Source organism: Fusarium pseudograminearum, chromosome 4, assembly GCF_000303195.2.
Source record: "Fusarium pseudograminearum CS3096 chromosome 4, whole genome shotgun sequence".
Classification (NCBI taxonomy): domain Eukaryota; kingdom Fungi; phylum Ascomycota; class Sordariomycetes; order Hypocreales; family Nectriaceae; genus Fusarium; species Fusarium pseudograminearum.
In genome coordinates this window covers 901,700-924,984 of record NC_031954.1, presented here as the reverse complement: position 1 = coordinate 924,984, position 23,285 = coordinate 901,700, and the positions used below count along the sequence as shown (strand labels likewise).

General features: G+C 49.9%; 6 protein-coding genes across 6 annotated transcripts, besides 3 other annotated features; 3 read left to right on the top strand and 3 right to left on the bottom strand.

Moving 5' to 3' along the window:
* Positions 1–4,125: 4,125 nt before the first annotated feature.
* Positions 4,126–5,600, top strand: FPSE_01581 (uncharacterized protein; the record flags this gene model as incomplete). Its single annotated transcript, XM_009254701.1, has 3 exons — positions 4,126–4,320; positions 4,491–5,214; positions 5,269–5,600. 3 exons carry the CDS (start codon positions 4,126–4,128, stop codon positions 5,598–5,600), a joined length of 1,251 nt encoding a protein of 416 aa, XP_009252976.1.
* Positions 5,052–5,093: a microsatellite.
* A 1,569-nt stretch (positions 5,601–7,169) lies between the features above and the next one.
* On the bottom strand, positions 7,170–8,330 carry FPSE_01582 (uncharacterized protein; the record flags this gene model as incomplete). The annotated part of the gene is made up of 1 exon (XM_009254702.1): positions 7,170–8,330. One exon carries the CDS (start codon positions 8,328–8,330, stop codon positions 7,170–7,172), a length of 1,161 nt encoding a protein of 386 aa, XP_009252977.1.
* Positions 8,331–8,991: 661 nt separating this feature from the next.
* FPSE_01583 (uncharacterized protein) lies at positions 8,992–9,825 on the top strand (the record flags this gene model as incomplete). Its single annotated transcript, XM_009254703.1, has 1 exon — positions 8,992–9,825. One exon carries the CDS (start codon positions 8,992–8,994, stop codon positions 9,823–9,825), a length of 834 nt encoding a protein of 277 aa, XP_009252978.1.
* Positions 9,826–10,072: 247 nt separating this feature from the next.
* FPSE_01584 (uncharacterized protein) lies at positions 10,073–12,424 on the bottom strand (the record flags this gene model as incomplete). Its single annotated transcript, XM_009254704.1, has 2 exons — positions 10,073–12,025; positions 12,077–12,424. 2 exons carry the CDS (start codon positions 12,422–12,424, stop codon positions 10,073–10,075), a joined length of 2,301 nt encoding a protein of 766 aa, XP_009252979.1.
* Positions 10,128–10,166: a microsatellite.
* Positions 10,452–10,516: a repeat region.
* Positions 12,425–13,140: 716 nt separating the features above from the next.
* On the top strand, positions 13,141–16,880 carry FPSE_01585 (uncharacterized protein; the record flags this gene model as incomplete). Its single annotated transcript, XM_009254705.1, has 4 exons — positions 13,141–13,146; positions 13,215–13,326; positions 13,381–16,250; positions 16,305–16,880. The coding sequence occupies 4 exons, from the start codon at positions 13,141–13,143 to the stop codon at positions 16,878–16,880; spliced, it is 3,564 nt and encodes a 1,187-aa protein (XP_009252980.1).
* A 2,059-nt stretch (positions 16,881–18,939) lies between these two features.
* On the bottom strand, positions 18,940–22,267 carry FPSE_01586 (uncharacterized protein; the record flags this gene model as incomplete). The annotated part of the gene is made up of 3 exons (XM_009254706.1): positions 18,940–20,456; positions 20,508–22,047; positions 22,256–22,267. 3 exons carry the CDS (start codon positions 22,265–22,267, stop codon positions 18,940–18,942), a joined length of 3,069 nt encoding a protein of 1,022 aa, XP_009252981.1.
* Between the last annotated feature and the right edge of the window lie 1,018 nt (positions 22,268–23,285).

Sequence of the window (23,285 nt, the reverse complement as noted above, 5' to 3'; positions counted from 1 at the left end):
ACAAAAGTACCGAACTTCCCCGTGAAATGAGCGCCTTAGTGATGAAGTGATCTGATTAGACACCTGGAGATTCTAGCAACAAGTAGGGAACAGCCTCGGCTACTTGCGATATGATCGACGTAAGATCGAGGCTTAATCGATACAATCATGCCACAAATACACTGATCCATGGTATGAGGTTCTTTTGAGATTCGAATACGGAAGCCCAAGACACGCTAGAAAATTTCTAGAACCACCAACCCATGTCTCTTGGAAATAGCCTGTCAGTCCGCGTAACTACTGAAGGCACCATTGCTCGACAACTCATTCCTGGCGTTACAAGCTGCACAAGCCGCAAGCCTAGTCGACCCAAACGTCGTCAGCTGAGGTGAGAGGATTTTTCATCCCTCTCGGTGAAGTAGGTGACCGAGACTTTCGGCAGATTCAACCGATGCTAGTGTGGCTTGGCTGCGGTGATTGTCAAGGGCATGAGATCATGTTAACACGGCGACACAGACGGAGCATTCATTCAGCAAGGATTCAGAAGATCCCGGCTCTCACGCAGTCACCCTGCTATTTCACGATGGTAAACCTTCCGACGAAACATGTCTTCCCCCAAGGCAAGGGCAAATGCAACGATTGACTGAACGCTATCAACCTGTAATCAAACGTCACAAATACGACCCTCAACTTGTTGTCCAAGGGCGGAAGCTAAGGCCAAACAAAGTTACAACAGGAGACCGCCGCTGTTCGGGAAATGCAGGTCAAGCGGGTTCGCTAGGCCAAGCGAGACGAACCGTCTTCCTTCGACCTTACTTGGCAGATCCTCGCTCGTTGGTTGCAACAAAGCAGGGATCGCAATTCTGTGTGCCTGGCCCATCAGAAACGATAGGGCGCAGTTGACGAAACCATGCACGCTCGCAATCTCAAGCATATCAAACACGCCTGAGCTTATACTTGTCCCATCGTCTTACACATGTATGTGGGTTGTTCCAAGTACCGGTATCATCGAAGGACAGGCACAGATGTACAGGAGTATTGCATATTCCAACAACCAAAGCCTCGGCCTTGGAAGTTCAAAGCAAGATCACCGTAACCATGTCCCCATCAACCATCATGATAATCCCGCAAACGCGGGAGATCTGGGGTAATAGTAGCAAACACCATCTTTGGCTTTCTGAACCCACCGCCAGAGCTAGTTTAACATTCACATAACACTTGCCTAGTTACCCCAAAAGAGGATATCCAGACTGGAAACGAGGGGGTCCCTAGATCTGTGGCTCCGATCAAACAAGCTATGCATGCACGTACCGATGCAAGAACAGGAAATGAACCATGAGCAGAGTTTTCAGAGCATGTTTCTGGAACAGGACATGGAAGCCAATGCTTCTCATCATGTGAGACTCCACCGTTGCACGGCTGGGGCTACCGTATGCACCTTTGATCCTAAAGAGACAACGGACTGGGATCGTTATCCATGGTTGCGACTCATGACGCCTTGTAATAATACTGTGATGCATAATCATTGTAGCACACATCCTGGGCGTAAACTATTATTGTTTAGGATTGTTGAGACGCAGTCTCCTGTTGTGGTGGCCTCAATCTTCACATCGGTGTTGCAAAGCCGTTGGCATATGGAGGCTGGGAATAATAAAGTTTCGCTCGTTTAATTACCATCGGCAATTGTAAAGGATCATCAACGGCAGTGTAACAACCAAAGCCAGGAGTTTCATAAAGTCAACCTGGTCGATCAAGTTTATGTTAGGGCTCAATGCGAAAATATTGCGATATTCCCTGATCGTAAAGGTAGTCATGTTCTGTCAAGTTGATAAGCAACTTTTGAGATATCTGATTGATATCAAAAGAAAGTCGTCTCGCTTATCTGACCGAAAATGTTTGCTCGACTGCTGTATCTTGGACAGTACGTATATGTTATAAAGCTGGATCTTTGACACGAAACCCAGGCAAGTTACTTGGTCACATGTCCTTCAAAGTGTAAAACAACCAGCATGGTTGCACAAATCTACGTATTGCCTTTTCAGGAGCGTCGTGTTGTAAGAGCACATGATGTTGTAGGGATGAGATCAAGCCTGCGGAAAATCCTCCTGGACCGGAGGTTTCGGAGGACTGTGAAAACAAGGATCAAGATATCTTGAATCCTGCAAGCGCTAAGCAAAAAGCGTACAATATTGGACATTCACATGTATTGATTGCTCCGCTCCACCAGGTGTTTGGTGGCCTGGTGTCGTAAGCCAAATTTCATCATGAGAAGCTCTCCAACCGGACTCTACGGAGTTATGTGTGATGAAGCCAGCGGCGTCACAGATGCGTGAGCGACCTGGAACAGGTGACCCCAAAAGCTGAAGACACAGCAGCCTCACAGTCCTGCATCGATCAAGAGACTTGACAACCAGCGAGGTCGGGGTGAAGTGGGACTCGATGATGGACCCCTGTCGTTGGCCCTCGCATGGGTCGTTCTCTGAGTTTTCTAGAACTGCCAGGCTGCCAGGGTGAGAGCCAAAACAACCGGTGTAATTAAGCATGAAAGGATGATCAACCGCGGAATGACGAAGCCAAGTGCTGGAACGCACCGGGAGACGTTACGGTAAGCTCTAAATTCAGACTTTGCAGATTTTACCGGCAAGTGAACTTTGAGAGATTGCGGCAAAGCGTTGAAAATTTGCACAGACATTGTGATTGGCGAAAGAGCGGGTGAGCATCGAGGGTTGTAGCTTGTCCGTCAAAGTCGGTAGACGAGCAACGCTTCCTGGCGTATTATGCCTACGCCACCAAGGCGCACCGGGCACCGTTCAACCACCATCAAGCCGCCCTTGCTGTTGTCTCTGGTCGAGGACTGAAGTAGGTATTTCCGGTAAGACTGAGAGAGGGGAGCGAAAGCGGGGGCTCCGATGTTACAGCTGCCGATCAGTTCAACCAACAGAGAGTAGTGGCCCGGCGGCCGAATGAAGAAGTACTTTCAGCCGGCGGCCACACGACAGGAAGCGCTCAGTGCTTTTTTTTGCAGATAGTGGCAGAGGACTGCATTTTGTATGTTTATCAGGAGATGTCGAGAATCAAATGTCATGGATTGCTTATCAGTTGAATATGGTCTGGAATCCCACTGTCTCAGTCTGAGATGTGCTCAGCTGGAGTGTGATGGAGCGGATGGGTGGGAGAGAAAAGAGGCTAGTTCCAAGGTCGGGGTGGGATGGGAGAAAATGCCAGACGAGGACAGGACAGGACATGCATGCATGGCTGCAGATTGTTTAGTGGGTTTTGGTTGCTCCTCCAGTCCCCTAGTCTAGTCCCCCTACATCACCACCATCGTTCAAGACTGGTTTGATTGATGGTTGATGATTGATCGATTATCTTGTTTTATCCCTCAATCTGGAGGATTAAAAAGAAATCAATACAGGGCCCGTGCTCCCCAACGATGAAGAATTAAGGTCAAAGATGGAGGAGTCCGGTGGTGGACTGGTTTTTTTTAGTGGGTGGTGCCGCTGTCTCCTGTGCTCCACTGCCCGTATGATATCCACTCTGGGCCCGGATACAAGATTTTAATTGGCTCAAGGGCTTAGGCCCTCGAGTCTCTGCAGAAAAGAAGGAGTGTCCTGGGCAGCCCCCTCGTACCAATTTACATTACATAAAACCGTATTCCCTTGCGGCGTGAGTGATCCCCTTCTCTGTTATCGCAACCGTCCCCCCCAAGAAATCGACGCGAATTACAGCCCGTCTTTTATCTCTTGGTAGAATTTCTTACGTTTGTTTTGCAAAAGACCCTGCGACATTGATAGGACAGGCGCTTGTTAGACGCGTATCAGTATCCTTTCGCATCACGCACATCCATACTATCTTTGATAGCCAAGCGTTGTCTCTGGCTCTTCTCAGCACCAAAGCACCGCTGACCCCCGTACGACCCCCAATCCGGGCTGCATTTGCTATCTCTTGCGCCCGCTGCCACTACGCCCGCAACCGCAAACCAAAAACCCAACGGGCGCACACTTGCCTGTCTTGATTCTTTACGCCCGTCGACTCGACGTTCCACCCGTCTTCGTCACGTAACAGAATTCCCGTTTTGCGTTTTCGGGGCGTTTGCCGCTGCGCGGCAAATCGTCTATTAGCCCAGTCTGGGTAATGGCAGACAAGATGTCAATCGATAAGGCGGATCCTGCGCAACACCACAACAACAACAATCATCTCAATGGCCTAAACGGTCACCCTCGGGACGAGACCGACTCTCTCGTTGGCTCAAGCCCTGAAGGCGATCATCACCCTGCGATAACCTCTGCCAATGCCACCCAAGAGCCTCAGCAGCCTAAGCGCAAGGGCGGCCGCAAACCTGTAAGTCTTGACTCGGTTTCATATCTCACTTTCATCTACACCATGCCTTATTGTCAAGAACAATACTGCATCAAGATGCAGCCAAGCTATACCACCCTTGACGTGTCATCTCCCCTCCGACTGAGACAACACAACGGCCACCAGAATAGCTACTAACAAACAATGTCAAGATCTATGCGACTTCCGAAGAGCGAAAGCAGAGGAACCGACAGGCTCAAGCTGCTTTCCGTGAACGTCGAACTGAATACATAAAGCAACTCGAAGAGACCATCCGTGTTCATGAGTCCAACCTCCATAACCTCCAGGCGGCTCACCGCACTGCTGCCGATGAGTGCTTGATGCTTCGATACAAGAATTCGCTTCTTGAGCGTATTCTTCTCGAGAAGGGAATCGATGTTCAGGCCGAGCTTCGCGCAAAGACTGGTAGCCCCAACCTGGGACCTACTCATATGCCTCAGAACATAGTTCAGCCGCCCCCAATCCAGCGTGCTATTATGAACCGACATCACCAGTCTCGTCGATCAAACTCGAATATCGCTCCCAAGGCTGAGCCTGTCCCGGTACTACCACCTCCGCTTCAACCACACTCGAATGCTGCCTCACCCAAGAACCGGCCTACCCCATCGTCTCACTCCAACTCGCCAAGCAACACCGGTTCTGCCTTCTCACCCGCCGCTTCGGATAACATGTCGATGCGAGGTTCCATGACAAGCATGTCGCGACAGATGCCTCAACAGCCACATCAACCACAGCAGCAGCAACAGCAACAGCAGATGCCCCAGAACACCCAGGCCCCTCGACCTTCACTGATGCAGAACGGTAGCCGAGGACAGGCTGGGTCTGGAGCCTCTTACTATCCTACACCGGCCTTCCAGAACCACATCGAGCAGCTTGGTAAGCCGTTGTGCTCATCGTTTGACAGACAACACACTAACACTAAACCTACAGAGCAAGAATATGATGCTCAAGCAGATATGATTGATGAGCCTGAAATTGAAACCCCAGCTGGTCATGGAGGATACCCTTCCGGCTACAGCGGCGAGAACCAACAGCCCATGATGATGTCGCCTGCCTCTAGCGGACCTGGACACCAGATGACACCATCCCACGAGCCCGTTCAGCAACAGCAACAGCAGCCTCAGACCAGCCACTCACAGTATCCGTCGATGACTCAGTTATTGGACCAAAACGGCCTCGACTGGGATCCCTTTGGTTTGAGTGCCAGCATGGCGTTCCCCAACGGGCAGCAATTTCAGTTTGAACAAGCCAACATGAGATGAAACTGTAACTCGAACACAACCTCTGGACTTAGTCCTCCAGAGGGTCCATTCATCGACAGGCGCCTGCAGAGCTGACGGCGTAGGAGGCCCGGTCCTCCTACCAGCTCTTGTCCAACTCTCGAGATCCATGGTTAGCAATGATTCTCGCGAGGTTGAGAAATCACACCCTCTGCAGAATCTTGCACACCATAGGCATGCTAAAAGAAGACAAAAACACTTAACGATCGCACTTGATTGAAAGGCAATCTCGCCGCGACTGACTTGTTTCTTCTGCGGGATGTGCGATAGATATATCCCACCGCAACCGAATTGGACAACAGGCCCCCCCTTAGGCCGAGCTTCAACATATCATCATACAGCGTTCAGACACGCTGCAGATGTTGAAAAATTATGATACCCTTCCGATGGCAAGACCTGTCGACGGACTTTACGACTATAATTCAGGACGGAAACCTTCGATATAGAGCTCCCTTTGTTGCGGAGTCTTAGCAGTACTATATAAAAGCACTTAATCATTGCTTCTCACGAAACTAGCGATGCCTCTCGCGAATCGATCTATGCCTACTCCTTTTCCAAACAAGGTTGAAGGATACCGGCGCACAAGGACATAAAAAAAATAGGATTGTTATGATGACGGTTTTGCTTATTTTGCTTCAAAACTTGGGAATTTGGGGTCTGTCTAAAAGTTAGTGTGATCAGACAGAAGTCTGTTGAAGCGATTTTGATTTTGTTACGGATTCACTATAGGAGTAGTTGATGGAGAATCCAAGGCACATCGTGTCGCAATTGGGTATATAGCTCGCAACAAATGACTACCATCCTTGCAACAAGTCATTCTGGAACCGTCTGACCAGTGCCATTACCGTGTTTACGACCGGGGAGACAGGAGCTGAACCTATTCTTACCCCAGAGACAGAAATGGAGCTGCGGAGCTTTACACGCTTCCCCGTGAAGTCTCGAAGGCATTGACACATAGCCCGGGGAAGAATGTCACGATGACAACCAAGTTGCTGCCCTGAGGGCGACATAAAAGACGGGATCATATCTTGTCAGAACAACAGTGAACATAACCTTGCTGTTTCTGTCAATTATCCAATTGGTTCTTGGCGCAGTGCCGAATATCCACGATTTTCGGTATGCGTTATGTAACTGTTATTAATAGCTTCTTTGCAGTTGCATTTGAATGCTGGGGCTAGAACTTTGAGTTGGAAGGCGGGTCAGTGCGGAAGAAAGCAGCGGGACTAGCTCCAGGATCCAATAGATGGATTATGATCGACGGATGGTATAACTTTGTTAATAAGTTTGAAGCAAGGTTTGGGGAATTGCGGGTGAAAACGGTTGTTGTTGTTTGTGGCGGTGGTTGTAGAGGAGGGGAGTTTGATAGCAAGGAGAGTTGAGTGTGATATGTTCTATACTGAGTAAGAGGTTATCATGATTGCCCATTTACCGAGACTTGGAGAGACCACATCGTTTCTAGAAGTAGTTATAAGAATAGTATGTATGATATCGTGCCTTGTTCAGACCAACTCATGAATATATATACATGTATATGTACTACGTTGCAACATACTAGACGGCCATCAAGATCACGCATCCGACAACAACGGCCTTGGTCCAATGTTCCATAACCAGCAGATGAGATGCTGCACTTTTCGAAAGTACTTTGGCCTCACCAGCCTTGTCCACGTCGTCAATACTACAAACAACCCTGCACCCATCGTCGTTGTCTCCTCGACGGAATAGAGAACTTTCTCTTCCATTACTTCTCTTCAGCATGTCAACGTCAAGACTTCTCTTATCCTCGCTGTCCTTGGTAGTATTGTACACCATATCAATCCACTGAATCTGCATGTACGCTGCATCACCAAGACTCATATTACCGCTCCATGAACCACCGTCACTCCACGCATTGAGAATGATCTGTGCAGGATCCTTTGGCTTTTGGAATTCGATGCTGGCCACTTCTTCCCCTTGCACATACCACACAGACCGCTTAGGCGTCCAGTCAAGCCGGTGCACAACCCAGTCATCCCACCCAAAGCCCTTGGGCAATGTACCGTTACGCGTTGCCTTGGGAATATCATCACCGTCATCCGTAAACGAGGGCTGGTTGGTGTATTGGATCCGGGTTTTCGGATCGCGGGTCAGGATCTCAATGTCGGCTTCTTGCACATCCGCCAGATCTTCGCCCTCTAGGTATGTGAACAGAGCCATGCATGCACCCGCGCCGCCGGTGACACGAGCGAGCATTCGCACAGAGACGTAGTGATACGTCGACACTGATTCGAACTCGGCGGCGCTCTGGAAACCGGGCATTCGCATCGTTCGCATGGTGAGGAACGTGTCTGAAGCAGCATCGTCATCACCGTTTTTCTGGATGTAGATGTTGCTAGGAGAGTTGGCCATATAGACGGTCGCATCTCCTGAGAGACTGACACCGCCTTTCCCACGGTTGTTCCAGTCCTGTATACTCCATGTGTTATCCCATGTGTCACTCTTGAAGTAGTCGCTTGTTACGCCTGTTTTTCTGGAAAAATTCCTGATGGGGCTTGGGACTTGGGCATATTTGACAAGACTTCTAAAGTCGTAGAATTTGTGATGTGAATAATATGCAGAGTTGGAACCGTTGGTAAGATAACAGTTACACTCATCATTGTCGGTTGGTGATGCACGACTAACAGCTGCCAATGCGATGAGCTGTATAAAACAAAAGCGAAAAGACCAAGACATGACAACAAATTAATCACCAAAGGAAGGAAATTGATAATTAGAGGACGGCATTATTTGATTATTAGTATTATGAGCTGAACGCTATGATACAGCTCATGGGCCCCTAATGATCCTAAGAAGGGTCGAGGCCTTGCTTAGCCACAATAGGAGGCCTTCAAGATGTACGACGGCATCTTAACCGAATAATAGTTGGATTATGGTAATTCTGTGAGCCGACTATTGAGTCATTATGTGTCTGTGATTGCCTGTTCATTTCTTCTGGGATCATATGTAAAGTGAAGCCGTTCAGATGTCTTGGCAGACTTCATATCTCATCACGTGACCAGAAGTGGCGCCTAAATTATGCAGCCAGTATCCGAGGCGCAGCTGATTTATCATTTCAAGTTATACATTCGCAATTCTTTTATTAAACCATCGTCAAGTTGCGACTTTCGACTTCTTGATTTCGCGGAGTATATCTATACTCTGCTATGTGAAGCGCCGCCAGCAAATCCAATATACTGGACATTGAGAGAAAGAAAAAGAATATTCGCTCTGCTCTGCTTTGCTAAATCCAAAAACCTTAGGTGCATAAGTATCACGATGACACTGTCGATTTTCGTAAACTCATTTTTGGGATGATAGACGCTTCAACATCGCAACCACCAGCACAACACTCGCTATGTCGTCGCCTAAGCCTGCCGCCGGCGTAGAGGAACCGGTAACTCAATCGCCGACGCCAGAGTCACCCAAACGCGACGGCGCGTCCGAACCTGCGGAGGAGACTTCGGATCGCGAATCCGGAGAGGCTTCTGAGGCTTCAGAGTCGCCAGCTGGCCACAACAACGATGCCGACGAGGATGCGCCACCTCTTCCAAACGAGAAGACACCAGATGGACCGCCTTTGCCCAGCGAACCTTTGCCTTCTGGACCGCCGCTGCCCGCCCAGCCCGCGCCGCAACAAGAGGATGATGGTTGGGATTGTCAATGGGACCCAAACACACAGGCCTGGTTCTTTGTGAATCGCTTCACTGGTCAGTCTCAGTGGGATAACCCGCGAGTTGCCACAAGCGCTGCCGCACCAGTCGCCCCTGGTGTTCCCCAACCCCCAGCATCAGAGAAACCTGCAGCTGGAGGTTACAACCCAGCCATCCACGGCGACTACGACCCAAACGCTTGGTACGCCCAGGGCAACAACCCAGATGACCAAACCGCAACCACAAGCGCCACCACCCTCGACCCTGCCGAGGTATACGCCTCAACAGCTACATTTAATCGCTTTACCGGCCAGTTCCAGACAGCAGATGCAGGGCCCGAGCGCCACAGCGATGAGGCCAAGTCTAAGCGCCAGATGAATGCCTTCTTCGACGTCGAAGCCGCCGCCAATTCCCACGATGGTCGCAGCTTAAAGGCTGAGCGTTCAGGGAAGAAGCCTTCCAAGGCGGAGCTCAAGCAGTTCAAGGAAAAGAGACGAGCTCGCAAGGAGGAGAAGCGTCGCGCTTGGCTGCGAGACTGAGTTGGTAGAAACAAATTTCATATCTTCGCATATCAAATGGTATCAACCCTGGGAGGCGTTATTCTTGGTAGGAGTTGGCGGTCGTTTCTGGATTTGGTTGGGGAAGTGGCTGCTACGATACGTAGGGACGGCGTTGGATGCAGACATTAAACAGGTATACGAAGGCTAGAGATCGAGGGATCAGGCCCTTTAAATTATATACCCCAATAAATTCTTGACAATTACTTTTCTCTATCCAGCCTATCTACTATTCCTCTTCATCATCATCATCGTCTTCTAGTTCCATATTCAGATGAACACTCTCATCGTCGTCGTCGTCGTCATCATCCTCCTCCTCCTCGACTTCCTTAGCCACAACGGGAACGCTTTGGATAGGTGCCGGGAGTACTCGATCAGGAGACGAGGACTTCTCCAAGACCTGCCTCTTTGGAGGCGCAGAGTCTGAACCCTCGTGCTTTCGCTTGGGTGGTGAAGATCCTCGCGCAAAGGCATTCTGGCTCTCTGAAGCATTGGCCTTTTCGATAGGAGCAAAGGGGTTACTTTGGATGGGCAGGTTCTTCTCGGCGTGTGGAGCTGTGGGAAGCGTTCCAGGCTTGAACAAGTCACCCTTCTGCTCAGGGACCATTTCTTCCTCGTCGACATCGCCGTCCTTCATCTCCTCATCTTCATCTTCTTCATCCTCCTCGTCCTCGACAGGGAGCGCCTCTAGCGGCTCCTCACCCTCGGCCAAACTCTGAGCACCTGCACGGATGTTGGTGCGTAGGATCTCAAGACTTGTGTCCTCAGGAAATTGCTGAGTAAGGTGAGGAAGAATGCTGGGATACACTCGACCCCGCTGGTCCTTGTAGGGGTTAAGAACGCTTGCGACCATGGCATCGCGGTTGCTTGTCAGAATAGCTGTCTGGTCAACAAGCCCTCGCAGAGCAGCCTTGAGGTGTCTCTGTGGTAGGCGTGATAGAATGATGGGCAGGAGAGCAACAGCTGCGGCCTTGTGCTCCAGCTCCAGAGACGTGTTTACAGCAACAGCGTTAGCCTGAGGGTTGAGGAAGAGATCAGCATTAGCAGCGATGCTGTTCTTCTTGCTGTCGGTGCCAGACGCCGCTTGCTTTTCGATATCCTTGAGATACCCAGCATCTTGCTGCAAGTCACGACAGCAAGCGCCAAGGACAGGGTCCAGGCTGCTGACAGAGGATTTTGATAGTGTTGGACCTGAGAGGGTGAGGATCTCCTTGAGGACAGTGTAGCTGGTCGTTCGGACGGTGGGAAGGTTGATTCCCGACTTGAAGACTCGGACGATATGGTCAAGGGCCTCAGGAGCAATGGCCACTGAATCTTGTCCTAGACGCTGAAACAAGGCCTTGATAAGGTACAGAGCAGAGATGTGAATATCCGGCAGTGCTGCCCAGAGGTTATCCTTCTCGTCTCTTGAAATAGCAGCATTGGTCTGGAGGGCCTGCTCCCATGTTTGGGATTTGGGTGAGAGTCTAGCGATAAGCAATAACCGGGACGCAGCATCAATAAGTGCGCTGGCAGGTATTGTGACAGGCACCTTGGTAGGGTATTTGAGACAGTCGGAAAGATATTGGAATAAGCCAATCAAACGTTCACCACCAGCCTCAAGACCTGACCATGGGGGGAGCTCGTTTGCAGATGAGCCTCCTCCATTTGGTGCACCGTCAACTCCAACTTGCGATCGAGTATATCCATTTGATCCCTCCCACGATTCTTGAACGGACCTCAAAACCTGATCAGCAGTAGAGTGCAATTCATTCAGGAGAGTGTCAATCAGCTTGGCCCACTCGTCACTGCCTCCTGACTTGGCAGCGACATGGTGAAGCGAGATGACGAGTTTTCGCGAAGCTCGTTGCAGGGTGTGAGGAACAACAATTTCATCTGATTGCGTAGGAGCGAGATAAGGCTTGACAGCGATCTTGAGCTTGGAGCTGGAAGGTCGAACTGTGGTTGGGTAGAGCGGGACTAGAGCTGAGAGGGTGTCGCAAATAGTCTCAATAATAGACAAAGGTGTCTGAAGCTTCTCTCCAGACTTGGGTGCGCTGACGAGCTTGAGACAGGCTGTGACATATCTTGGGATACTTGGCGTAGCAATCTCTCGAGACAGAGTTTGATATGGCTGGACAAAGATGTAGATACGGGCAAGAGTCACAATAGCCAACTCTTTTGAAGCCATTGGGTCATTTTTCTACCGGGGGTTAGTGTCAAATTTAATCAGAATGTAATTGAATGTACATACCTCGATCACATCCAAAAGACCGCTGGCCCAGTCTTTACATTCTCGTACAACTTCCCACCCACCGACATCCACCATGGTCTTGATGAGAGCAATGGCAACGAACCGAGACTCACGGGTCGTGCGCCCGATCAAGAGGCTGTTGATCTTCAACTTGAGTTTGGGGATGAGGGTAGCGGCTTCAGAAGAGCCATTCTTGGCCTTGATGTCTACAGGCGTTGACAAGGCCTCTTTGCAGTGTAGGACATGGTTGATGAGAGATGGTAGCGCATGAAGGAGAAGCTGAGGCTCCTTGATAGCGTTGAGTTTGCGGAGAAGAACCCGCAGATCGGGTGGTGATGAGGTTGCCATGAGTGCTGAGCCTTGGGTGAGTTTTGATGAGAGGGTGTGTAAAGCCTCAGATGCTTTGCGACAAAGTAGGTTCTTGAAGATATTGGTCAAGACAAGAAGTAGACCAACTCAAATTGATACTGCGCCGTCACACGTAATTGATAGAAGCAGCAGCAGTAAAACAATTTTAACTAGATCCGGGAAATCGCAAAATATCCAGAGAACAAGTCAAAATGCAATTCTTGGCTTATAACCTCGAATTATGCATGAAGCTGTATTGATAGACCGATCAAGAAATCTTCATTGAAACTTTTTTTCTGCTTCCACTGTAGCCAAGTCCCTAGCAACGCAACAAGCATAGCTCAGGTGGGTTAGCTTGGGGGGCGGGAAGACCCCTGGCAGTGGAGTTTATCGTGCTGAAATGACAGACTCTGATTGGCTTGGAAGCTGAGTTACGTCGTCCCAGCAGCTCTCATCTGCCAAATACCACCGTAACCACATTGAAGTTCAGAGACCGCAACTATACCATCACCACAGGGGGTCTCTTGAAACAACACGAATAACTTTCACTATAGACGATTCTGAAACTCCCCCGTCTCGATAACCTCGAATTAGAGGTCTCTTGTTCATTTTTACCATCGAAATCCCCCCCCGCCATGCGCTTGGGCGCTTTCTAGCTGCTAGTCTAAGTCCGAGACCGATCTCCTGAACGCTGAACACATCAAAGAGGTTGAACCATGGGTGTAAGACGAGAACAGCACGCCCTCACCGAATTTCGAGAAGCTGACCATGTATTGCTACTGCTTTACAGCCCAAAGCCGTGCAATATATCAACCAGCTGGACCATGCCCGCTGTGATGGGAACTGGGACCTAGTCCCGGAGCTTGTTCGCAAAGTCCGCAAGCACGCACCTGAGAGAGCTTGTATGACACGCCCGAATAGCTTCACATGATACCATCCTGACATAAATCAATTAGGTCTCGCGCTGACCGCCGAAACCGAATGCGCCATTGCAAAGACGACGGGTGCAGCAGCTCACACGAATAGCGAAAGTCGACCAACCACTGCGGTCAACACAGGCGAGATCAATGCTGCGGACCAATTACCGAAGCTCGAGGCGGCGATCGACGAGGAAGCTGCACACGAGAACGACAGATTTCAGGCCGAGGTATGCGCAGGCTGGCTGCACTGGACACTAGGAGACTACAACCAATGTGTCAGCAGACTGCCCGAGAACAACTTGGTGGAAGGAGAGATCAACCCGGCCGACAAGAATGCTGAATGGTCAAGCGTTTGCGCGCTCAAAGCCGCATACCTCAGGGCTAACTGCCTTGCACGTAGCGGCGAGTCGAAGCAAGCCTTGATTTCGTATCGATCTGGTCTTCCATCCCTTGGACGAGTGTGGGCAGAACACGGCATTGGACGACAACTTCGATATTGGTCAGAGCTCTTCCTCACCGAATACTGCATGCTCGCTGGCAACGCGTTCCGAAACAACGAGATCCTGCAGCTTGATTCTGACTCATTGGCTGGCTACCGTGCGTGGGCGCGATTCTGGGATACCATGTCAACACCCGTGACCGGAGGATACGGCTTTAAGGGGTCCGTACCTAGGAGAACAGTCTGGAAGGAGTACTACACTGCCATCTCACAGATTGTCGAGTCTGACCAACCCTATCCTACCGGGTTTGTTAGCAACACGGCCGGCGACCTTTCACCACGGAGTCAGCTGCGAGTAGAGCTTAAGCATGCCGAGGCCACATACCAAGCCCTGTTGCTGGGCGAAACATCTTTCCCCAGAGCCGAAGATGAGCGCGAAGAAGTCGAATGGTTCGTGAACCAGGCGCTACGGAATTGGACTGTCCTCTGTGGGCGAGGATGGAGCGAAAAGGATCTTGGACAGGGTGGAAGAAGCAGCCTGAGCCGTGGAGTCCTCGATACTCTTTACAATGCAGCCACGAAGACTTACCACTCGACATCCATTCTACGCGCCCTATTTCTTGTTCATCTTTCCATTGCCGAGTTCGACCTAGCTTTCAAGGCTTTCGACTCCTATCTTGAGATTGTGAAGAAGGGTAAGGCCCGCGTTGACAAGACAGGACACATGGAGCCCAGCTTGGATGACGACGCCACGGTGCTTGAAACAATAGCACAGTGCATCCAAGCTCTTTGCAGATATGGCCAGCGATCTGCTTCGGAAAAGGCGTACCAGCTTGGATTGGAACTGGAGGACTGGTTAGCCAAGTTGCCGCAAATCACTTCGCAAGATACACCTACACCAGTCATTGAGGAACACGGCGAGCTCCACTCACCACACCCACCTGTACCACCTCATACCATCGCCCTGGCATGGCAAGCTATTGGCTTGTCGCAGGCCAATTGGTCTAGAATCACGTATGAGGCCTCTGCCAGGACCGAGATTCAGCAAAAAGCAATCCGATGCTTGAGAAAGTCTCTATCAGCTGATCTTGGACGATCAAAAGATATCAGGAGTTTCTATGCTCTTGGTCTGCTCTTAGCTGAGCGACGAGAGTTGACTGCCGCAATCGAGACTGTCAGAACTGCCTTGACAACAAGCAAGGACCAGGAAGAAAACTACGACCTGGTGTATGGACCATATTGGCAAGAACGTTCCCTAATTCCCGTGTGGCATCTTCTAGCTCTTCTCCTCAGTGCTAGACAGGACTACAGCATGGCCGCAAGAGCATGCGAGGGTGCTCTGGAACAGTTTAAAGACAACACAGTCTTGTTTGGCAAGGCCGATCAGGGCTTTAGAAGCGAGCACCTCAACGAAGCTGAAAAGGGCACCGCAGCAGAAGACCGACGTGGTCTGGTTGACGACATGGACGATGCCGAGAAGGAAAGCATTCTGGAAGTCAAGATGACCCAACTAGCATTGGTCGAGTTGCTCGAGGGCCCGGATGTGGCTGTGAATGCCAGTTTTGAGTTATTGACTCTTTTCTCACGACTGTTTGGAAATGTCGCGGCGCAGACCACACTCAACACTCCAAAGGCCGTGGAGCCACCAAAGACTTCTGGTACGCTTAGGAGCATTAGGGGAACCATCTTTGGCGGTAACGACAGGTCAAGGCCGCCTACCAGGCAGGTCTATGCCGCTCCTAGCGACAGGAACCCCAGACCTCAGACTGCGGTGACGGTGCGCAGCAGTGCCCCAACTATCCAGGTTACTGGAGATGCTGGGGCCATGGCAGAGTCACGACCACGAACATCAACATCCTCTGTTCGCCGCAACAGGAGCGCTACGGGCAGGAGTAACAGTCTTCAGAAGCGCGAACGAAGCCACAGCCGGCAACGATCTTCGAGTATCGGGGCTATTGTGTCTTCTCATGGGCCTACTGTTGTCGATGGCGATGTCTTTTTCACACCAGCCAATGTCGAAGACCAAGAGAAGGAGCAGCAGCCAGACTTTTTTACTTACTCGAGCAAGCGACAAAGCGCAGCCAGAAGCTCATCTTTCAGGGCACGACCCGTGGGACATCTCAACTCGTATCTGTCAACACAGTCCAAGTCGACTGATTACTCTGAGCTATCAGTAGACAATGCTTACGCCTCTACTTGCATTCTGCCTTTGGTTCACTTCCCCAAGGACAAGGAACGATCTCAACGAGTTGTACTCCTGATTCGAGTTTGGCTCATGATCGCTGGTTTCTACCGCCGCGCAGGCATGCAGGAAGATAGCAAGGGGGCCATCACAGAAGCCCAAAGACTTATTCAAAGCCTCGAGTCCGATTTGGCCAGAGATCCCTCTGGGTCAGGTTCCCTAAAGGCTCCCAGCTGGGCTGAAAAGAAGAGCGTCGAGGACCTCTGGAGTGACTTGTATGCTGAGGTAAGTTTGATCCTTTTTTCATATACAATATGCAGTTAGCTAACATGATTATAGCTTGGACAGCTGTCTCTAGCAAGGGGAGCACCCTACACCGCTCGCAACGACTTTGAAACCGCATTGACACATACGCCAAACCATCCCAGTGCTATTGTCGGACTGTCCAACATCCTGCTCGACATCTACAGTGAAGATCTTCTTCCACCACCTCCAATCCCTGCTCTGGACGATCACTTCGACATGAATGCTGGAAACGACCCAGTGTCGACCTCGAGCAGTTACGCCGTCTCCTCACTGCCCTCTACACCGCTTGGTCTCGGTCCTGCAAATGCCCAATTTACCCCCAAGCCACCCATGGACGCCGATGAGCTTCCCATCGCTTACAAGGCTACCCGACTGCCCCTTGTAGACCGTCTCGCCTCCCGAGATCGCGCATATGCGCTGCTCTCAACCCTCACCAAGCTCGGATCCAGCTGGAACTCATCCGAGGCATGGTTCGCCCTGGGCCGCGCCTACGAGGAGAGTGGACAGCCTGAGAAGGCCAAGGAAGTGCTCTGGTGGTGCGTGGAACTTGAAGAAGGTACCGGTGTTCGAGATTGGCGCTGCTTGACTGGCGGAGGTTATATTATCTAGAACACGATATGCTATCTAGACATTCTATGCGTTTATTCTGGCTACTTGGGCATTAAAAGGTGGAACATAATATTGGGACGTAATAGCTTCTATCCGGTCTTGCGGTTAGTTGTGTCAAGCTGCTGTCTGACCTCTCGTTTTCTATTAGATACATGTAACTTCTTCAAGAAATCGTCCCTCATGCTGTGATACTAACCCCTTAGTCTTAATCTCATGTTATCGTCAGTATCCAGTCTAGGGGTGGCAGAAAAGTTAACCCCCAAGTCTTGAGGTATAGAAATAAACAGCCTAAAGACTACAGTTTAAGGAGCATAAGCTGACCTATTAATTTCGTCCCTTTTGCTCTCAGCGGCCAATTTTTCTGATACCCTGAGGATAGACAACTTGAACTTGTCAATTAATTCATTCTATCGCTGTACTAAAATCGATTATGAAACTTCTGCGCAGTTGTCTTTCTGCTTCTCATATATTCATACTGAATTTGCAACACTCTCTTGATCGCTTTTTTCGTCCGCTTCCCATTCCGGCCGGGGAGAGGGTGGTACTGAGTTCGAACGCACAGGGAGACAATGACGGCAATGGAAGGGTCTGGTCGTCAACACTTGAGGCGGCAGTGACGTTGATAAATGTATCCGCTGTGGGTGGTTCGATTTCGATGCAAGATGTGCCTTTGGGTACATGACCTTACCCCTCCTGATTCCCAGACTAATCTCCGTCGAAAGAAGCCCTCCATGATCTCCGTGACGATCACCGTTCTTCTAGACGTCCCGCCAGACCCTACCTTGAAACCTTGAAGACCACACTAAAGTCTCAAGCGAAAACTGCTAGTTCAATTCAGCCTTGTAGCATTCGCTTCGCGTCAGCTCGATTATCCGGTTCTCGGGGTCGTATGGTATTGGCCTGTAGAAACTGCGAAGCACCTGGTTGATGGTTGTGTTAGCAAGACATGTGTTACGTTGGCAGGCCTCAGGGTCGAGAGAAACAGCGGAAAGGCTCACACGGAAAACCGCCGATCTCCCGCCCAGATCATTCCAATGTTTTTTCCTAGGCAGGGCAGTGTGCTTAAGGGTGGCAGAGAGATAGTATAACCACAGAGTACTGATAACATCATCTAACCTGCTCCAAGCCACTACCTTTATGACACACCTGGGTCAGTTTGTACTTACCGCCTGGGGGTCTTCCTCGTTCAATTTGATAAACATGGCCGAATGATGTGGTTAAAGGTAGATAGAGTGAATGGATGATCTGAACGAGATGCTCGAGTGAAGGAGTGATTGACGATGCGAAGGAGGAAAAAGAGAAAGGATCAGAAGAAAGGCATCGACAGGTTTTATTGTCTTGCATTCCTTCCATATGGCATCGTCTGCGTTGAGGAAGGAAGTGCCTGACAACCTACCTCTGAGAGCCAGGGGAAGCTACTGGGTAGCAGAAAGGTTAGCCTTCCAAGTCCAAGGATACAAAAATAAACAGCCTAAAGAGAATAGTGCAAGGAGCATGAGCTGACCTATTGATTTCGTCTCATATGCTACCAGCGGCCAATGTTTTTGATACCCTAAGACTACATCAGTACCCTCAAGTCAGGGGGAGTCAACCAAGGTCATGAAACTGACTCAAAAACTTTGAAACAAAAATCCAAGAGTATTGCATAATTCAAAGAGTACAGCCGTCTATGTTAAATGAAGAATTGTATTCATCTCATCAATGTCCAAATCTCTTAATGCTTCTCCTCCTCCTTAATCAGTCATCTCCGCTGCGAAATGATCCAGCCGCCCTATGAAATAGATATAAGAAAAGGGGGAATATTCGTTTTGACTGAGAATGACAAAAAAGACGATTCTTTTTCTCTAATGTGTTTGTCCGCAAAACTCCCTGAACATGCGCCGTGAGGCTTCCATACAACTAACTACATCCGCCCTTGACTCGAATCATCATCATCATCATCGTAAGGCAATCTCGTCATGCTCAATCCACCGTGCTTGCTGTTCAGGCCCGGGTATCTCCCTCTGAAACTATATATTTTTTTGTATTTATATTCTTTTTGTTGTTTATGTCCTTTCGTTTACTGTCGGGACTTGAGCAGGTTTTGCAAGTAGGAAGCAAATTGTCTCTTATCCGTTGATGTCGTAAGAGATCGTAAAAAGTCGTCACCACTGACGCCGAGGTTAGGGAAGAGGTTGTTCTGCAACTCCTGGATGAAGACATCGCCGGTCTTGGTATAGATAATCTGCTCCAGACCTGCAATCTCCGTAAGAACTTGCTTGGTCTGGGCATCCTGGAAGGGGCGGAAATTGGGGTTCTTGATAACATCCCAACAGGTCGAGTGGAATCGGTCAATCATGAACTGCTCAAACCCAGGGAAAGTAGGATTGGGGCTACCAGAAGGCGCTGTTGGGTTCTGCGCGATGGTGGCAACGTCGGGTCCGCCCCAAATGGATGCCATCCTCATCATAAGGGTAAAGGCCAATCTACTGCTAGTAACGTTGCCTTCAAGGGTCTTGGCGAGCTCAATAATAGACGAAATCATAGGCTCAAAGAAACCCTGGTTGGACTCACTGACGAGAACGCCGTCAAGTCCGTTGTTGAGAATGATCTGGAGGAAAGAGAGGTATTCCCTCCTCAACTCACCCAGCTGGATTTCGTCGTCAGTTCCGGCGATGGGCTCTGTAAGCCCAGCAAAGATTCGTTGCAGGAGGGGCGTTAGCAGCATGTTCAGAACTTCATAAATTTCTGACTTGAAGCCAAACACAACCTGGTCCAACAAACGCAGGAACATAGCCATCTCATCCTTAGATGAGCTCTGGGACAATAAACCTTCAATCCACTGTGGTAGTTGGGGCAGTACAGCGGCACCCAGAACACCCAAGAGCTTGGAGAAAGACGATCGGCAAGCAGTTCGAATTTCAGCAGATGAGTTCAGTTGGTTCAGGGCAATCAGGATGGCTTCGGCTGCACGGGAGAATTCATCGGAAACGGCCTTGTCAGGGGGTCCATGAGAATTAGACGTAAGGCCAGGAGTCCAGTCTGAGAACCCATGGGCAAGCGTACCCAAGGCCATCACAATATGGTGCACCTGAAGAGTTGCCTGAGCATCTCCAGATTTGGCTCGTGGGAGGTGTCCTTCCATGTCTGTGAATAGGGGGTCCATCACAGATCGGGCGTACATGGCTTGCTTATCAGCGGGCGTGCTCTGGGTTGAGGATATGCATCCAATGGCCTCGAAGAGATACAGCTGGCTGGTAAAGAGAGCATCTGCGGAGTGATCGGACTCGTCTGAAGACATGTCATCATCGGCGTCGTCTCCAGGGACCTCGGCCTTAATAGGTAAGAGATCTCCAATCGACTGGATAACTGTCTCCGCAACATTACCGACTTGAGCACGCAGCTGCTTGATGAACCTGTGGAATAGGTACCACGATCGGGTCTTGATACGAACATGATCGTGGTGCACTAAGCGCACAAAGTTCTCGAGAACTTGAGGGATGTACTGTGAAAGATGGTTTTCGAAAACAACGCAATATCTGACGCAAATCTCCATGTACTGCAGGAGAATGGCCGGATGAGAGAAGTTGGCAATGCCTATACAATGTTAGAATCACAGTACTGCAACCAATAGTAAAGAGTTCTCACCAGATTCGACCATCTTTTGCATCATAACCACCAGCCTCTCCGAGGCTTCGGTTGAAGGCTGGTTCTTGGTTCCCAGACCTTGGTTGGGAAGAGCAAGCTCGCCAAAGAGGTACATCTCATACAAGGCCAGGTCAAGATCCCGCCAGTCCATTCGCGAACCCTGCTGGTCGAGCGTTGAGAAGGTGGTGGCGACCAAGTTGCTCAGCATGTCCATGTACAATGGCTGATCGATAGCAGCGATGGACTTTTGCAAGTTCTGGAGCTTGCGACGCAGGTCTTGGAACTCAGCTTCGTCGGTAACCTCATCCTCATCACCCCAGGTGGTAGTCTCATCGTATCTCATTTTGCGAATGATGGCATCTAAGATTGGCGCAAGCATGCCGCCATAGTCTTGGTTAACGACAGTGAGTTTACGAAGGAAGGTGAGCAGATCAGTCAAGGCGGGGATGACTGAAGAGCAGACTTCATCATATTCGTCAGAGAAGAAGCGCAGGAGGAAAGGCAAGAAGCCATGGAGATGCTGGTTGGCTCTAGCGCGGGTATCATCACTGATCTGGCTGTCCTCGAGAGCCCGTACGATATCGGAGAGGACCGTGTTAACTAATTTGGCAACTGCTTCGGCCAGATCCGTATCGTATCGAGAAGTTCCCTTGAACTCGCGCAGAGGAGGACTGGCAACTAATTGTTCGACAATTTCTTGAAGGTTGATGAAGGAGATCATCTCCATCTTGTCTGACGAACGCATTTTCTTACCGCATATCTCGTTCAAGGTGTCGATAGCGGTGTCACGGACCTTGTCCTCACCCGAAGTGCTTGGCCGTCCAACTACGGGCAGCAGGAGCCCAAGCATATCCTGGCTGATAACCAAGGCGATGTCCATCCAGCTGACCCACTTGCCTATGACCTTGAGAACGAGTTCTACGACAGTGTCGTTGGTAGAGTATCGCGTAAGAAGCTGCTTCCACGACTCGCACACCTTGTGCATATCCTGGGCTCGGAGCTGATCCTTGAGCTCTGTATTTCGCTTGGCTTCGTTGTTCTGCCGTGACAGAAGCATATCGGCGATCTCGTCGTGGATGGAACCAAGGATTCGAAGGTAGAAAATAACACCCTGGACATTGTCGGTGTTTGTGGAGAGGCCTGTCAACTCGAGGTGATCGTCGAGGAAGCTTTCCCACCCATTCTGGTAAAGGAAAACAAACAAATACGTCAACGTCTGTGTGAGCTTGTTCTGAAGATGCGCGGGATCGGCTTCTTGCTGGGCGTTCGGGCCGTAGGTTTGGCGGCAGTATTGGAGTAGAGTGTCTTTGAGGAAACCAAGGCTTGCTTGGTCAAGACCTTGTGTATGGACGGCATAGTTGACTACCTCAAGACAGACCAGACGGACGACTTCTAATGTTCGCGGGGTTCGAGCGAAGAGGGTTGTACAAGCTTGCCATCCAGAGGGATCTGTCCGTAGCTGGTTCAAGTATTCGAATGCTTGTGCGTTAATGGAACGGTCGGAGGTGGGGTTGGAGAGGATCCCGACAGCGTTCTCGATCTATGCCATTGAGATAGATGTCAGCAAGGAAACGTCTCTGTATTTTGGCGAGCTTCATGCGATAGATACCCAGACCGCCGGGTCGGGTCTTGAGACTGTGGTCGGTCATTGGGCTGGTGCGGTTCAGGCTCAACCATGACAGCCAGAATGGCGGGGCACGAGTAACGCAGCGCAGTGTCATGGGGACAAAGAAAGAGAGTCGACTCACCTGAGCCTCCATGATCAAGGTTCAGTAGCAAATATACAATGGAGATGAAGGAGAAAAAAGAGAGACTTTTCAAGGATGGACGATGCTGCTATAACTCGGGCAGCCTAAGGTATACAGCATCCAGCATAGTTATGGTAGAAATTTAGAGGGACAAGGCGAAGATGAGCAAGGCTACCGAGGGGTCATGCCTAACTGAAGGGCAGATTTGGATTGGATGGGCTGCGGTATAGAGAGCAGGGATGTAGCTGATGGGGCTGGAGCTATTCCAGAGACAGCTGTAGTAGCAAGAGTTGCTATGGGCACGAGAACAGCAATTTCGAGGCGGTGACTGCAGTTTTGGGCGGGACGGATTATCGTGTGAAGACTGCGTTTTTACCTCGAGATGTGCTATTTCTAAAAGTCGGTGCGTTTGAACTTCTTTGGGCTTGTGTCGATGTGGGGTAACTCTGTCGGCACATATTCGGTAAAACGTCTCTTTCCTTGACAACTATCATGAGCTTCACCTTCCAACTGCTTACACTAATGTATGGCTTGACGTTTGTATCTATGATACGAGATATCAGTTTACACTTTTTTTTTGTTAAACATCCGATCCGTACTCAAGTCCACAGTCTACCATGTACGGCATGCCAAAGAGGAAGTAAACGGTATACAATGAGGGACTTTCAACCCAACTACCAACTCAAACGCTTATATCGCGACCCAACGGTTCCATACAAATACCAACTACTCCGAATAGCCTCATTCGCACACATACGGATTCAAGAAGCCTAAATCTACATCCATTAACATGAGGTTTCTTGAGCCCTACTTGTGGGCCAGGGCAAACTAACCAAGTTCTCGATCCCCGTCTTCTGGGTATGTCTGTTGATCTCAAGATCCTTCATTTATGGGGAGAGATATCTTGGACGTCTTTTAACTTGTAAGATGCATTCAGTTTTGATGTCACTTGATGCTATTCGTGTCTTACGTTCATCGTTCTTGTAGATGTTTTGCCTTGTAAGTCGCTCCTCGTTTCGAGTCTATTTGG